The sequence below is a fragment of the Anabrus simplex genome, chromosome 14 (genome assembly GCF_040414725.1).
Source record: "Anabrus simplex isolate iqAnaSimp1 chromosome 14, ASM4041472v1, whole genome shotgun sequence".
NCBI lineage: Eukaryota > Metazoa > Arthropoda > Insecta > Orthoptera > Tettigoniidae > Anabrus > Anabrus simplex.
The window spans coordinates 101,472,939-101,491,336 of record NC_090278.1 but is presented as its reverse complement, the minus strand read 5'-3'; the positions used below and the strand labels follow the sequence as shown (position 1 = coordinate 101,491,336).

Below are 18,398 nucleotides of genomic sequence, written 5' to 3'. Positions count from 1 at the left end.
TGCAAGGTCACATATAGGAGATATTTTTGACATCTGTTGGCTTTTTCCGGAAACATTTCTAATTGAAATCTGTTCTTGGTGTCTCAAAGTGTCACCAGAGTGCTCTGATATGCTTCTTTGGCAAAGAGAATTGATTAAAATATCGATCGAGAAATCTATATTCTGTTGTTGACAAGATGGCTGAGAAGGACGTTGCTTGCTCGCGCGATATGTTCAGTAATAGCGAAATTCAAAGCATATTTGACGTTTTAGACTCTGATTTCAGCAGTTTTAGTGAGGAAGAAGTTGTAAGTGATCCTGTGCACAAATGAACACGAAATATATCACCAGAGATCTTTCGCTTAGTAATATCCTACGACATGGAATGCCGAATGAACTTTCTCCCGCCCCTCAAGATCCGATTGCGACTGCCGGATTTGAACCTACAATCTTGATACCTGGATGTGAACACTTTACCACTGATCCTCGGACTGAATAATAATAATAATAATAATAATAATAATAATAATAATAATAATAATAATAATAATAATAACAATAATAATACACCAAGTGAGACATACGGCTGTAAGTTCGTATTTGGTATACAGGTTCGAATCTCATAATTTGAATACAAGATTTAATGCTCCACCTTCTCAATACTTAAAATCATTTAACGTTTATCAAAACATTACAATGTGATAGTGTCACGTACTAGTTTCTGTCCGTTTAGGTTCTTTGGGTTCCGACTGAATTGAGACTTCCTTTAAACACAGTAATTGTTCATACTACATAGAACAAGTCCAGCTTTCTCAATTCGTCAAGTCTATATTGGACAATTCCCTCTGCGCCGTAGTGGAACTCGCTCTCAGAACTTTCCAGAAACTTAAGATTTCACTCGAATTTAAGTGTACAACACGAGTTCAACCGTCAACCTAAGACTCTGGCATCAAGAAATTTTAAGCGACATCACAATGATTTTATTCATCTGTTAATTTTAACATATTTTAGTTATATTCCATGCAATTTATGTATGTGGTTTTACTTGTATGTCATTCCATCACCATTCATCCATATCATTTCAGATTATCTCTTTTGCTTATAATTTTGGCTAGGCTGATGACGGACCGAAACTATCACATTGTAATGTTTTGATAAACGTATTGAGAAGGTGGAGCAATAAATCTTGTATTCATTCAATACGGAACCCAATCATGTAGTTTATATTCTCATCATTTGCTTACTCGTGATTTATTTCCAAATTAGGCTCAAGTCGTATAATTACCACACACTAAAGAACTTCTGAGGTGAGAAAAGTTAATGAAAAATTTAAGATTTCAAAGGGATGTGTTATATTTCTGTATTGTTGTGTTCCTTTTGTCATGAGCAATAACGTGGAATTTCTCAATAATATAATACGCGCTGTCGATCACCCGCTATACTGTTTTAACCGAAAGCTTGCAACACCCAGATTGCATACTAAAAAGTTAGCGGATTCCTAGCAATGTCAGAGCAAAGGGCGGGTGGGTGCATATGGGTTAACATTCTATTTTTACACAATGCACAACAATGTTCAGTTTAGATCCTGCGTAATACTTCATGACAAGTGTTTTAATTCAACATTACACCCCAAGAAACTTTTAAGAAACAAGAAAAATTATCCTAACAACGTACAATATGAGAGAAGAAAATAAACGTCCTGTACATCACAATATTACCCAGCCACTATATATTTTACCCAAAAATACTTATAATTACAGTTTCGTGATATTTTCAGTTGGCAAATTTAAAATTTATCTCAATTAATTAATTAATTAATTTGATCACAAAATTTAATCTGTATCACAGTTCTTGGTGATGTACCTCTTAACAGCATGGCATACTGTCACACGAGATAATGAAGCAGCTCACAGTCGGACGTTTTGAAATAAGAGATCAAACAAATTCAAGTCACGGCAAACTCATTGTTAATTTAGATTTGAAGCAAAATTCCAGGATGGTGTGGGCTTACTGAAGTAATATAGAAGCTTATTTAATCCATTATTTTTCACTTACAATGCAACAGCATTATGCTTTCTTCCATGTTAAGCTTGTAGATTATCACTTCAAGGTACTACCTCACATCACGTTCACAAGAAGGAACTTAATTATTAGAGCATTGCATTAGTCCTCAAACCCATCTAAGGAGGTTCAAAGAGCAAACTGAGGCTAGGCTTTGCCACTGTAGTAGCGGGCGAAAAGGACGACATCCTCTTATACCCACAACAGCGGTCAATCACAGAGGGCGTGAGGAACACAACAAAGAAAAATTATGGCATGTTAACAAATTATATCTTTCCTACGCACAATTAATACCAATGACACCAACTAGAGCATAACACCCGAATAAGGAATAGCTAATATGGGCCAATTTCAATGGCCATAATTGCGTAGCAAATTTCACAAGATACTGAATATGTCATTGTCTGCACAACCAGCGATGTTTACTTGTTTATATGCAAGTTGGCAAGTTACCTGATCTGTGGATTGCTGGCCCGCTGTGGCATAGGCAATGTAGAAGGTGCACAAGGCAAGTAGTCCAGAGGAGAGCCATTCAGCAAGGAAGATGACTTGCCCTCCCCCACACAGTTCCACACAAGGGCTGTGGGGCACTCCAGAGTGATCACCTGCAATGTCAAGAGTTGTTGTTATTACGTCACACTACTATGACTGAGAAAGAGAAAAGTAAGCACGTTGAGAAGTATAGGGGCACTTTTATCACGGATTAGTTGAAAGTACAGTAAAACCTCGTTAATACCAAGTCGTTGAGACGCAAAAATCAAACTTCGAATTGACCACCAACTCGTAGTTCAGAAATGCCAACACTTGCCGCGTTAAAAATTATCTTAAGACATGTTACTGCATGCAATTAACCTTGGTATAGAGTTTAAACTTTTCAAATGCCATAGAAAAAAAAAAAAAATTCCAAAGTGTATCCAAGAAGGTGCATATACAGTATTCAAATAACTCGCTGACAAACATAACCTCAAGCAATGAAAGGAAAAAAAAAAGCATGATTCGAAGACGTGGAGAAATCTATGCTGGTTCCCCTCCTGTACTTGCACGGAAAGTACCCGACATCGTGGCTTATTAAGCTTTACTATGACGAGTCTGCATTACAAGTTTACAACACAGTGCTACTTCTCTTGTAACAGTCGCATCACAAGATCCATTAATGCATGCAATCACAGTCTAAACCTTTCAAATGCCACGGAAAAAGCTATTCAAAAGTATCCAACAAGGTGCGTTTATATTATTCAAATAATGCGCTTAGATAAATCACTGGCACACACAACCTTACGCAACGAAAGAAAACCACATACAATTCAAAGACGAGGACAAATTATGTTGGCTCTGTTGTGCAAATGCTTTATTTTTTGGTTCACTCTACTGTTTAAATTTTTTAGATGCCTTGTACTTGCACGGAAAGTGCCCGGCGCCCTTAAAACATCGTGGCCATTCAAACTTTCCTATGACGAGGGGAGGAAATCTCTCGCTCCCATGTGCATTGCAACACAGTACAATGACCGCCATTCTTGTACAATTTCCTGGCTGGCACTTCTCTCCTTTGGGCTCGGCATAAAAAAACCAATGCAGTTTCATTGGCATTGACAATATTCATGATATAGATGTTGATTCCCATAGGGAATCTGAAATATTTGTCCTGAATGAGTAAATTTATAATCCCAATATAAATGGTCCGTTATTGGGCATTATAAATTTATAATGTCCAACAACAAATATTTCAGATCTATATCATCTGATGGCCAAGCAGGCATCAATTTTTGGTAGTGAGACAAAGTCTCTCATAGTGCATTGGCACTGCCGGTGGGTTCAATCAGCCTATGCAGTGGCCTCCATGATATGCACTAGCCATGCGTCTTGGTAGGTGTGCCAGGTACCAACTGATGAGCCCAACCTAGCACACGGGGGTGAAACGCTGGCAACCAGGAATGAGTTAGCTGGAAAATTTATAATGTCCAATAAACGACCATTTATATTGGTATTATTGACAATATTGTTCGGTGCTTACGTACTGATTATATGCATGCTTTTTCGCCAACTGTCGGCTTTGCCAGTGTTATAAGTAACTAATCTCATTTTGTTCCATATTGAAGATGCAATAAGTAAAATTCTTTCTTGAATGAAATTACTGTGTCCACCTATTCAATACAATTATATTTTGTAGTGATTAAATTCTACATGAAATATAAACATTAGTTAGGGACATGTTTCGCCCTAGTTTTTGGCATCTTCAGCCTAATACTAATCTTAAGGTCAAGTCTTAAATCTATTAGGATTGGAACTTAATACTAAACTTAAATTAATATCAAATACTAAATACAGACATTTTCTAGTCATTGTAAAATAAAATATTTTATTGCTTCCTTGTTCACAAAATCTGGCATTTAGCTAATGTACATATTGTAAACTATGCAATTATCACCTAAAACACAACTTTGTAATAAGCATAAGACCATTGTATTTAATATTTGATATTAATTTAAGTTTAGTATTAAGTTCCAATGTTAATAGATTTAAGACTTGACGTTAAGATTAGTATTAGATGCCCAAAACTAGGGTGAAACATTGTGATAGTACATATATCACACCCCCGAATTATATGTCGAAGTTAGAGATATTATTGTCAGTATTCGATTTATTATTATTATTATTAGTATTAGTATTTCATTTGTATATTTTGCCATTTATATTGGTAAGCTGGAAGATATCCACATATGTAGGTATGAGTAATTTGTTTTGCACGAGTGGGAAAACATTGCTTTAATAACTCTGGTAATTTGAATGAGTCATCTGGCTACCCCAGTGTGTGTTGTGATGTACTTGTGTCAGGAAATTCCATTAGTCATGTATATATCCCAGCCTGATGAGATGAGCTTGTTGTTGTACCAGGGAAATTCGATGATTCATGTAAAACTCCCGAGTGTTTGTTTATAACTTGGGAGAAAGAAGAGGTTTACTCATGATTGGCTAGCAAGCACCAATCCAGACGTATCATCTGAGAGGAGGGGGATGTTGATGTCTATAAAGGTTGATCATACGGCGGCAACCAGGAAAGGACGTACGTGCCTCTCGCTGCGCTCTCTCTCTCTCTCTCTCTCCTTGCCAGGCGCTCAGTACTTCTAGTGCTAACCAGGCAGCTGTACTTATCAGTACGACTTCGGACGAGCATTTGTCTGAGCTGAGCACTTCTCAGTGCTCGCTCTTTCTCTTTCAAAGTTTGTTACAGGAGGACCAGGATGGACCGCCAGGCGGATATGATGACGACCCAGGAACGGGCGGTGGCGATCGGGCACTTGCTCCAAGATCTCTTCACCGGCATGACACCGACACCGGAGAGCAACACGGAGCCGCAGACGCTGGAACCTGTGCCGGAGACCCCGGCACCCGAGCCGGAGCTGCCGCAGGAGCCGGAGATCGAGGTGGAGACGGAGCCTTACAGGGACGGGTGTGACCCCCCTAACGGCTTCTTCTTCTCCGAAGGCTACACCGACCCGGCGCACGAAGCGCTGCTCGTGTACTACAGGCCGGGGCGCCCTGTAACTTCTGAACGGGGCCTCGTCCTGGACAGAATGCGGCGCCCTCGCCGAGGAGGCAGGATCATCTCGACAACCATGGCCGTCGAGAGCTTCCTACCAGGAGGCCTCATTATCCGGCATCACGACCAGGAGCGGATGCGCGACGCTGAGGGGGAGCTTTCTTCTCTGTTCCAGGTCATCCGTCTACCAGGGAGGGACGGAGTGCCAGGGATGAACGCCGGCGCAGTCAGGGCCACGAAGGAGACCAGGGAGACGCCGAGGAGGCTAAGGAATAGGACGGTTAACACCGACCTAGTCCTGGCCACCCAGCCGGCGACCAGCGACGCCACCACGGAGGTGGGGCATGACGCCCTCTGGCGCTGCGACTGTGCGACTTCAGTGGAGGAGGACGCCCCCTGGCGTTCTGAGGCTGCTGTCCAGGCCCAGCCTGCCAGCACGTCAATCAAGCTGCAGACCTCGATGTGCGCCCCACAGGACAGGGAACGCAGTCAAGCGTTAGCACCGACCGACGCCGCCGCCGCCAGCCAGGAGAAGGAAGAAGACGGCGACGCAGCGGAGCCATCAGCTACCCTGGGGTCACCAGGCCGGGAGGAGCATCACCAGGACGAGGCCTCTTCCCCTGCCGAGAAGACACGCCCGGGTAGAAGAAGAAGAAGACGACGCCGGACCACGAAGCAGAAGGCGACGCCGGCCCATCAGGAGAGGGCCGCCCAGCCGCAACCCAAGACTGCTCCCAGGACAGCAGTCAACCGAGGAGCCAATCAGGAGAGGACCTCAGCGGGTAGCGGCAGTCAGAAGAGAGTAAAACGTCCCCCTCAGCAGCTCTTGCAGTGTTTCCGCTGTCTGGGGTGGGGCCACCGCCAAGTTAGCTGTGGACTCCAAGTGAAGTGCAACCGCTGTGGTGGTGATCACCACTACAGGGCCTGCGCAACACTTAAGGAGGCGCCGGTGTGCGCCAATTGCGCGGGGGGCCACCCGGCCTCCCACCGCAGTTGCCCAGTCTATAGGGCCATGGCGCGGGCAGAGAGGAGGGAGGCCCGGCGCCATGACCCACCCCATTCCAGGAGGCCCCCGCCTCGGCGGGCTTGGCCTCATTCTCCGGGATCGGAGAGTGGGTACAAGGTACCCCAAGGAGGTGGAGTCGTGCGACAGGCCCTAGTGGTACTCGACGCACGGCTCCGCAGCCGGCAAGGACCGTGCTAGTCCCAGCAGTGCCCAGACGGACTGATCCCCAGGCGATGGAATGGCGAGGAATTGGTTTATGTTTTGTGCATGTTACCTGTTCCTAACTAACACAACCTCTGGTCTTTTTCCAGCCCACATCCTTGCATGTGCTCTCAAAAGATGTCAGGTTTTACATGTAGGCTCTTTCTTCTTTCTGCCTATGTGGTTTTTCCCTGACCCTTCAATACCATACCTTAACACTATCCAACCAACACAAACTTTGCCGTGGTAGCGAGTCTGACTCGGAAACCGGCAGATACTCCTTGTATCACTTCCCACTCCTCCCTGCTATCTCTTTCTTCTTCTTAGAAATAATAGCATGTCGGAGACCATGTAGATTGAGTCGTTGGTCACGCGGGGGGAGCGGGCTTCGGGACCCCCCCCCCCCCCCCCCCCGGAGAAAAAAAAAAAAAGCAACCAGGAACATTGTATGAAACATTGTACGAGACATTGTAAGGGTGATTGTAGAGGTGATTGTAAAGGAACGAGAAGGAAGATAACTACAACTACAACTGACGCACTGTACGGGAAGGAAGTGGTGCTGATACACGGTACTGGAGTGACACGGCAGCAATGGACTGGACTTCAAACGTTCATGGAGCGTAGTCTTGTTATGTTCGTGGAAAGTGGCTGATTGTGGAGAGTGCTTGCGCATTAAGTATTGTAGCACTTGTGGTGGCCTAGTATTATGTATGTATGTTTAGTCATCCGCCTGAAGGCTGGTTGGATCCTCAACAGTTGCGCCATGAGCTGTCATAGATGGCCTAGGCATCACTGAAGAGGCGTACTAGGGAAATGAGGAGTGAGGTAGTTTCCCGTTGCTTTCCTCACCGAGCCAGAAGTTGCTATTACATATCAGTCTGCCAAGCCCACTGAAATGCATGCACCAACCGACCCTATGAGCAACAGTTTCACACCATTCATAGCAGGGACTGGCTGCGTAAGGAATGGCATTACTAGCGTCGCTCATACCTCAGTCACTTTCATTTTGTCAAAGCCAAGGATAAGACAGAGACAGATGAATGAAAGTAACAAAATTGCTCTAGCCCATACCAGAAGACTTAGTGCAGTGTAAACACTAGGTCCCGCCAGCAAAGGCATCCTAGCATTATATGTTGGTGAAAGCTATCTCAGACTTTCCATAATTTATGTTGAGGATCGACAGACGTGTGTATATATCTTTACAAGTGTTAAAATATGTGAACACAGTAGTACAAGGTACAGTATCTGTGTGATGTGATAACTGCCGATTATGAGAATCGGTAAGTCGAAATGATATAGAGACAGTGAAGGGTATTTATCTTCATACATGTACATTGTTCATCGGACTATTTACAAATGGTAACTTAGTTCTCGCTCTCGTTTTCCCACGATTTTCATTATTATTGTTGTTGTTGTTAATATGGAGTCTTCCAGCAATATTTTATGTGTGTATTATATGTATAATATTGTATGTTGATGAGGTGCTCGTGCACGGAATTTGTTAAGAATATAGTTAGCTATTTTAGAATCAGTGTTATTGATGAACCTAGGTGCAGTTCCTACCTAATTAGTCGTTTTCAATAGGTTAGGTAAGGCCTGCAGCAGATGTACCAGTACGCAGCATTATGTACACACCCTGGGATATAAAGTTTATCATGCTCTTATCTAAATTCGAGGGATCCATTCTGGTGAAGTCTGGCGCCCATACTACGGACATTTCGGTTAATTATGCTTATTAATTTTATTAAGTTTTTGAGTAATTTTATTTATATATTTTTATTCATGATTTTATTTATTAGTATTTATCAACTTATTACAACATGTCCCTAACTAATGTTTATATTTCATGTAGAATTTAATCACTACAAAATATAATTGTATTGAATAGGTGGACACAGAAAGAATTTTACTCATTGCCAGTGTTCTCCGCACACTGGTGATATTGTGGCGTTCCTTAAAACGCTGAATATAAAAGAATTACGATTTTGCTCAAACTTCAAGCACCAAAGTGAGTGAAAGTACTGAAAACTCCCCCAGCAGGTTCTGGAAGACACATTCTATCATGACACGGATAAATTTTGAATTTAAATTACTCCGAAAAATATTAACTTTTTAAAATGAAAAGACAGTTTTGAATTAAAAGTCTGAATTTTGGTAATGAGGACCGACATTGTTCTTCGAATTACGAATTATCCGTATTTCAAATTAAACAATTTAAATGACGTGCAAAACCGTACCTCATGTTTCTAGGAACAAGAGTTTCTTCGAATTAGGCAGGATTTTGAATTATCGAGGTTCTACTGTAGTTTGTTACAGGAAGTACTAACCTGCAAGACAGCGCTCAAGCTGAGCATGATATCTCGATGATGAGGGCAGCTCATGTATTCGTTGAATGTCATGGCAAGAGGGTTCAGCACCATGTTACTGCTACTGCAATGAAAACAGTCATCATCACCACCTCAACACATCAATCTACAAAAATTACCTCTAATAAACCTCAACATAAATATGGAGTGGCTGTGGTCCTCTCGTCTGATCTGGTGAAGTCTGTCATCGATTTCATTCCCTTTTTTTTTTTTTTTTTTGCTAGGGGCTTTACGTCGCACCGAGATTTCATTCCCTTTGGAGAGCGTGTCATGTTTCTTAAACTACAAGCTTCCCATGAATATTATCCAAGCCTATGCTCCAACCGGCAATAAGGATGACGAATTAGTCGAAGATTCTATTCCATTCTTGAGGAGGCAATGTCCCTTACAAAGAAAGGGGATGTAACTCTTGTCCCTGGTGATTTCAATGCTAAGATAGGTCTCGGTGCAGAGGATGAAATTGTTGGACAATATGGCCTTGGTGAGAGAAATGCCAGAGGTAATCGTCTAGTTCAGTTTTGTTCAGAATAACAGCCACATCCCCGACGCTTGTATACATGGACGTCTCCTGCAGATTGTGAAGGTCATATTGTCAGGAATCAGATAGACTTCATTCTCATCAAGAGTCATCTGAAAAGATGTGAAAGCTGTCAAAACCTACCCTGGGGCGGATGTTAACAGCGACCATAATCCCGTCGTCATGGACTTAACACTTCATCATTTTGTCCAGAACATACGCTCTGACAGACCTAAGTGCATCGATACAAAGAGCCTTGACAATCCTGTATTTCGAGCTCAAACAACCTCGAAGCTCGAAGAACGTATGAATACAATAAACAACTTGGAAACAGAGGAAACTGAATCACAATGGATTGCACTAAAGAACATACTCACTGATACTCAAGAGAATGATATAGGACATTCGAACAGTTAGAAAAAACAGCCATGGAGGACAGAAGATATTCTACAGCTTATGGACCAAAGATAGAAAGTGAAACATGTAAATAAAGTCCATTACCAAGAACTAAACAGGACAGTGAGGAGGAAATGTCGGGAAGCAAAAGAACTAAGGCTCATGGAGATCTACTTTTGTCACCATACCTAAAAAGCCTAGTGCATCACATTGTGATGATTATCGTATGATCAGCCTAATGTCCCATCTGCTCAAGGTATTTCTGCGTATTATCCACACTCTAATATACCTCAAATGCGAACACCAAGTTGGACATACTCAGTTTGGCTTTAGGAATGGACTGGGTACTCGTGAGGCTCTTTTCTCCTTGAATGTTTTGACCCAGAGATGCCTAGATATGAATGTAGATGTGCACGCTTGTTTCATAGACTACCGAAAACCTTTTGCTTGCGTATCTCATGCAAAATTTGTTGAGATTTTAAAATCTACTGGTGTAGATGTTGGTGACCTTTGTATCATTTCCCATCTGTACTGGAATCAAACGGCAGAGGTCAAAACAGAAGGAACTACTATTGAGGACTTAGCTATACGAAGAGGTGTCCGCCAGGGATGTGTCCTGTCCCCACTCTTTTCAACATCTACTCTGAAGCTGTGTTCAGAGAGGCTATGGAAGATGTTAATCTAGGTATCAAGATCAATGGTTATGATTTGCTGATGACACTATTGTGTTAGCCAGCAACCCAAGTGATCTTCAAATCATTATAAACAACATCGTGAGGACCAGTGAAACCTACAGTTTATCCTTGAATATTAACAAGACCAAGCTAATTGTATTCCCAAAAACACCAAAACAGGCCTCCCTTTACATCAACAACAACATCGTCCAGCAAGTATCTTCTATCAAATACCTTGGAACTCTAGTGAACCAGCATTGTGATTCAAAATGCGAAATCTTATCCAGGATTGGACAAGCAAAAAAATATGTTCAATACCATGAGGACCTTATTCACCAGCCGAGAACTCTACTTCCAGCTCACAGTTCTACGTTGTTGTCTTTCCTGTCCTTCTGTATGGTTTCGAAGGGTAGACGCTTATCCCTTTATTGGAGAAGCGTATTGAATCTTTTGAAATGTACTTATACAGAAGAATACTCCGAATATCTTGGATAGAAAATAAGACAAATGAAGAAGTCCTCAACATCTTGAACAAGAAGAAAGAGCTTCTCATAACCATCAAGGAGTGTAAGCTCAGCTACCTCGGGCACATCATGAGAGGTGAACGATACAAACTTCTCTGACTGATCATTCAAGGGAAGATTGATGTGAAAAAATCTGTGGGAAGACGGAGAAATTCCTGGTTGAAAGACTTGCGGCGGTGGTATGGTCATACGTCGATAGAAATCTTCGGTGCTGCCGTTTCGCATGTAATCATAATCAATTGGACTGCCACATTCGGAGGAAGACGGCGCCATAAGAAGAAGAATAAACCTATTAGCACCGTTTTCCCTTTTCCAGCCCCAGTTGGGTTGGCACCATCCTTGGCTGCTCTCCAACTGCATATGAATTTCTTATGCTATTCTTGGTTACTCCAACCACGTTAGTCTGGGAGGGAGGGGAAGGAAAGGGGGGGGGGGGGGGAGTTGTAGAATACAGGTGGTCTAATGATCTAAGGGGAAGGAGATTGCAGGCTAAGGGCTCTATTCAGGATCAGAATTCAGGACAGGTGTCTGTGCGAAATCGGTACAAGTCACTCCAGGTAGAACAACAGAGGAAAGATGAGGGACAGGGAACTGTTGGTGAGATGTGTGGAAGTAGGAAGAAGGGAAAAGGTAGGAAAGGGAAATGTAGAGTAGAGGATAGGAAAAGACAGGTGAGACAGGGTCATGCGAAGGAGAAAAGGGAGGAGGAAGTAGCTTCTGCAGCTATCAGGAAAGAAAGGGCTGACCAGGAGGGGAGGAGATCAAATGAGGTGGGTAGGGTTGAGGCTCTGGTCATGGGGGATTCCATCGTTAGACACGTGGGGAAAGCGTGTGGAGGAAAGGGAACCAGGGTAGAATGTTATCCAGGAATTAGGTTGAGGCAGATGTTGAGGAAAGTAGAAGAGAGGGAGGAGGGGAAGGAGAAGGTGGTAGTGTTTCACGTAGGTACCAACGTAGGGCAAGCTGATATAAGTACCAACATAGTTGGAGATGTGTGGGATCTGGTAAATGCAGCACGGGTGAAGTTTAAGAAAGCGGAGATTGTTATTAGTGGAATACTGTGTGCGAGGGATACTAACTGGAGGGTGATTGGGGATTTAACTGAGACTATGGAGTGGGTATATGAGAAACGGAGTGAAATTTCTAGATCCCAATGGGTGGGTAGGATATAGGGACCCCAGCTCAGATGGCCTTCACTTTAACTGCAGTGGTACGTATAAGTTAGGAAATTTGTTTGGAAGTGTGATAGGGAGGTACATTCAGGGAAACGGGGTTGTCTAGGGAGCGGTGATAAGGGAACAGGGAACTGGAAATCAAGTAGGGATGACATAAAATTGTTAGTGTTGAACTGCAGAAGTATTGTAAAGAAAGGAATAGAATTATGTAATTTAATTGATATATATTTACCAGATATTGTAATAGGAGTTGAATCATGGCTGAGAAATGATACAATGGATGCAGAAATTTTCTCATGGCACTGGAGTGTGTTTCGTAGAGATAGGATAGGAATGGTGGGAGGGGGAGTGTTCATTCTCGTGAAAGAAGAATTTGTAAGCTACGATAAAGTTAAAGATGAGAGACATGAAATTCTAGGTGTAAGGCTCATTTCTAAAGATAATAGGCAACTTGATATATTTGGAGTGTACAGACCAGGAAAGGGTAGCGCTGACACGGATTTAGAATTATTTGATAAGATAATCAGCTATATGGGAAATGCTATGGAAAGAAATGTGATTGTAGCGGGAGATCTGAATTTGCCAGATGTCAATTGGGAAGGAAATGCGAACGACAGGAAGCATGACCAACAAATGGCAAATAAGATAATATGGGAAGGACAGCTGATTCAGAAAGTGATGAAACCAACCAGAGGGAAAAATAACCTGGATGTGGTGCTGATAAAACCAGATGAGCTCTATAGGGAAACTGAAGTAATAGATGGTATTAGTGATCATGAAGCTGTTTTTGTGGTAGTTAAAAATAAATGTGATAGAAAGGAAGGTCTTAAAAGTAGGACTATTAGGCAGTACCATATGGCTGATAAAGCAGGCATGAGGCAGTTACTAAATAGTAACTATGATCGGTGGAAAATTGTAAATAAAAATGTAAATAGGCTGTGGGATGGGTTTAAAGAAATTGTTGAGGAATGCGAAAACAGGTTTGTACCTTTAAGGGTGGTAAGGAATGGTAAAGGCCCACCCTATTATAATAGAGAAATAAAGAGATTAAGAAGAAGGTGCAGACTGGAAAGAAATAGAGTAAGAAATGGCTGTGGAAATAAGGAGAAATTGAAGGAACTTACTAGGAAATTGAATCTAGCAAAGAAGGCAGCTAAGGATAACATGATGGCAAGCATAATTGGCAGTCATACAAATTTTAGTGAAAAATGGAAGGGTATGTATAGGTATTTTAAGGCAGAAACAGGTTCCAAGAAGGACATTCCTGGAATAATTAATGAACAAGGGGAGTGTGTATGTGAGGATCTTCAAAAGGCAGAAGTATTCAGTCAGCAGTATGTAAAGATTGTTGGTTACAAGGATAATGTCCAGATAGAAGAGGAGACTAAGGCCAAACAAGTAATATTATTTACATATGATAAAAATGACATTTACAATAAGATACAAAAGTTGAAAACTAGAAAAGCGACTGGAATTGATCAGATTTCTGGGGATATACTAAAGACAATGGGTTGGGATGTAGTACCATATCTGAAGTACTTATTTGATTATTGTTTGGTCAGAGGAGCTATATAAGATGAATGGAGAGTTGCTATTGTAGCCCCTGTGTATAAAGGAAAGGGTGATAGATGTTGTATGTCCTCCGCTCTCTTCGCTCAGCGCCAGCCAGCCGCACCCACGCAAGCGTGGATCATTCGAGACTCGACGCGCAGTCTTCAGCGCGCGTGTCTGTTACGTTGTGTGCAGTATATAAGGAGCTCCCTGTCTGTCACTCATGAAGATTCTCCCCAGTGTCCTGCTCCAGAATACACTGAACGTCGAACACGGAGGCTACTCCTCTTAAAAATGTGTCTCGACCAGGTGGACGGAATTCTGGTAGTATGAGGTATCACCTCAGGTCACTACTCCACTTTCCCGTTCCTTCATCCATGTCGAGCCCCGATGTTGTATGCCACACATCCCCAAGCTCACTCAAGCTCCGACACACACATTAGATTCTCTAATTGTGAACATAGCTTTCATTTAGTACAAGCTTATGAACTCAGACACTTCAAGTTAGAAGGAACTCTCTTAGCTAATCTATGCTAGTGCAAATGATAGTTTTCAACTATCACGAACTATATCTCTCCCAAGAAGTATCTTTTCAAGATAGCAGTGAGAGTAAATACATTCAGAGTGTACATAGTGTATAGAAACAGAAACTCTCTCAAGATTAATCATCTACTTTGCTTCAAGACAATTTTTATGTTTTATTCCTGTACATAGTGTAGAATTCTGTGTGAAGCAAATAAATAAGTTGTGTTCTTGTAAACCTTATCTTGTTTACAACAATAGACATAAAGCTGAAAATTACAGGCCAGTAAGTTTGGCATGCGTTGCATGTAAGCTTTGGGAAGGCAATCTTTCTGATTATATTAGACATGTTTGTGAAATTAATAACTGGTTCGATAGAAGGCAATTCGGTTTTAGGAAGGGTTATTCCACTGAAGCTCAACTTGTAGGATTCCAGCAAGATATAGCAGATATCATGGATTCTGGAGGTCAAATGGATTGACCTGTCTAAAGCATTTGATAGGGTGGATCATGGGAAACTACTGGCAAAAATGAGTGCAAATGGACTAGACAAAAGAGTGACTGAATGGGTTGCTATATTTCTAGAAAATAGATCTCAGAGAATTAGAGTAAGTGAAGCTTTATCTGACCCTGTAATAATTAAGAGGGGAATTCCTCAAGGCAGTATTATTGGACCTTAATGTTTTCTTATATATATAAATGATATAAGTAAAGGAGAGGAATCGGAGGTAAGGCTTTTTGCGGATGATGATGTTATTCTCTATAGAGTGATAAATAAGTTACAAGATTGTGAGCAACTGCAGCGTGACCTCAAAAATGTTGTGAGATGGACAGCAGGCAATGGTATGTTGATAAACGGGGTTAAAAGTCAGGTTGTGAGTTTCACAAACAGAAAAAGTCCTCTCAGTTTTAATTACTGCGTTGATGGGGTGAAAGTTCCTTTTGGGGATCATTGTAAGTATCTAGGTGTTAATATAAGGAAATATCTTCATTGGGGTAATCACATAAATGTGATTGTAAATAAAGGGTACAGATCTCTGCACATGGTTATGAGGGTGTTTAGGAGTTGTAGTAAGGATGTAAAGGAGAGGGCATATAAGTCTCTGGTAAGACCCCAACTAGAGTATGGTTCCAGTGTATGGGACCCTCACCAGGATTACCTGATTCAAGAACTGGAAAAAATCCAAAGAAATGCAGCTCGATTTGCTCTGGGTGATTTCCGACAAAAGAGTAGCTTTACAAAAATGTTGCAAAGTTTGGGTTGGGAAGAACTGAGAGAAAGAAGAGCTGCTCGACGAAGTGGTATGTTACAAGTAACTATTCTCATTTTGGTTCCGTATTGAAGTTGACGTATGTCTCAAGTATTATTACAATATTATAAGTCCACCTGTTCAATACAATACAATATGATCCACTATTTCATATGGTCAAATATTTTTTATACATAATACATAAAAGTCAAAGGTACATGTTTCATCCTCCTTACGGGCATCATCAGCCTATATCAATCTTAAAAATAATACATATACTTATAAATTATAGGTTAAAATGTTGAAAAATGATTTCGTAAAACATTATACAATAAATACACATTATACAATATACATCTAAAACAACGATAATGCACCAAAGTATGTTAAAAGAGAGTGAATTAACAGTTTTGAAGATTAAAACGTGATTAAACATGAAATTTTGAGAGTTTAAAACTAAAATGGATCCATATTTTTATAATATCATTAAGACTGTGATGGCTCCGTACGAGTAAGTACCGCATTAGCCATCTTTGACGTACGGGAAGTCTCTTGTACAGTACGGTATTATTCACCAACTTTCTTCCACATTTTGTTTCAGAAAATCCTGAACATTTCTTCCAACAAATGTTTCAACGGAATTATAACATCAACTTGACTATCTTTTAGATCCATTCGACTACCACATAATTTCCGAACTCCGCTAGCTTTGACATACGTTTTATCATAAGCAACGCCTCTACAGAAGTTCCATTTTCTTCTCGACTTTCAGATATCCCAAACATATACATTTTAACTTGTTTATTACATTCACACTTCCGTTTTAAATAACTGATGTGATTTTACCACCTTGGATTCAACTTGGGAATTGAAGAAACATCCCCCTTTGATGATTGTGTTTATACTCAAGGCCATCACAGTCTTAATGATATTATAAAAATATGGATCCATTTTAGTTTTAAACTCTCAAAATTTCATGTTTAATCACGTTTTAATCTTCAAAACTGTTAATTCACTCTCTTTTAACATACTTTGGTGCATTATCGTTGTTTTAGATGTTATTGTATAATGTTTTACAAAATCATTTTTCAACATTTTAACCTATAATTTATAAGTATATGTATTATTTTTAAGATTGATATAGGCTGATGATGCCCGTACGGAGGGTGAAACATGTACCTTTGATTTTTATGTATTATGTATAAAAAATATTTGACCATATGAAATAGTGGATCATATTGTATTGAAGTGGTATGTTCCGAGCTGTCAGCAGAGAGATGGCGTGGAATGACATTAGTAGACGAATAAGTTTGAATGGCGTTTATAAAAGTAGGAAAGATCACAATATGAAGATAAAGTTGGAATTCAAGAGGACAAACTGGGGCAAATATTCATTTATAGGAAGGGGAGTAAGGGATTGGAATAACTTACCAAGGGAGACGTTCAATAAATTTCCAATTTCTTTGAAATCATTTAGGAAAAGGCTAGGAAAGCAACAGATAGGGAATCTGCCACCAGGGCGAATGCCCTAAATGCAAATCAATATTTATTGATTGATTGATTGAAACCACCTGGTGTTCTCTTAGCCTCCATCTTCCCTCTTCCATCCTCTTAAGATAATCAAACCATCTCACTTCATTTCTCTCCATTCTTTCTGTCTGAAAGCTTTTCTAGTCTGATTCCCTTCTTCGTACCCTGTCCTTTCTTGTCCTGTCTCACTACGCTTTCTCCTGTGTTTTTGTCTTCATCCAGCTCCGTGCTACATCTCTCAGTATAAGATATTTCTTTCCTCTCATCCCAGAAAAGGCAGGCCTATTTGAAGTTTCCTAAGGTCATTTTGAAAAATATAAACTAGGAAGAAATTATCACAGACAAATCTGACGAAATATGATAGGTGAACTAAATTAAGAATGTACAAAATGGACTGAATAACTGCTGGTGAATTCAAGAAAGGGAATGATATTAACTTTAGAATCAAAACACAAAAGGAAAGATCATAATATGGAGTGAAGTTGAAACACACAAAGATCTCATCTGAACTTTGCCTCCATGGGGCTGTGCTCTCCTCACTCAGTCAGACATGTCAAGATGTGAACAGTGTTGTTGTTTTCTGTACATTCCGTACAGTTTGCCGACGTTATACGATCCGCAATCCTTGGATGCCACGGGCAATCCCCACCACCTGCCAGAGGCATATGACAACCAGAGAGAGGATATTTAATGTCAAGGGCTGGGATCAAGTAGGCGTATTTGAAAAAGAATACTGCAATGTATTTGAAACGTCAGCGAAAAATGCGGAATGTGCAGAAAACAAAAACGAGGTCCAACCCTGAAGAGTGTTGTTACATATAAGTCTGTCTGCAACCTTATGACTGGTAACACATTACAGAAGTTAGGAAACTACAGCAAAATAAATGTAATAATACTACTAGTTAGGGATGTGGTGGGGATTGCCAATGTTATTACTTAACTTGGGATACATCACTAAATCCACTGAAATGAGGCTCACAAATTCACCACATGACTGAGCCTCGAGAAGGCTATTTTAACTACAATTCGTTCTTCATTAACAAGTTTTCCTGCTTTCCACGTTGTATATTCCAAGTCTCAATTCTCATAATATTAAATCTGTTACCTC

General features: G+C 40.9%; 1 protein-coding gene across 5 annotated transcripts in view; it reads right to left on the bottom strand.

The window, feature by feature from the left end:
• The window catches only part of kto (kohtalo), a 396,148-nt gene that overhangs the window by 311,659 nt on the left and 66,091 nt on the right, over window positions 1–18,398 (bottom strand). For 4 of the 5 annotated variants that reach the window (XM_067158251.2, XM_067158254.2, XM_067158252.2 and 1 more), the window contains exons 8-9: window positions 9,113–9,215; window positions 2,494–2,645 (exon numbers count right to left, since the gene is read on the bottom strand). In XM_067158251.2, coding sequence (XP_067014352.2) covers window positions 2,494–2,645; window positions 9,113–9,215 — 255 coding nt within the window. The remainder of the gene's footprint in view (window positions 1–2,493; window positions 2,646–9,112; window positions 9,216–18,398) is intronic. The other variant, XM_067158253.2, reaches the window with a different exon arrangement.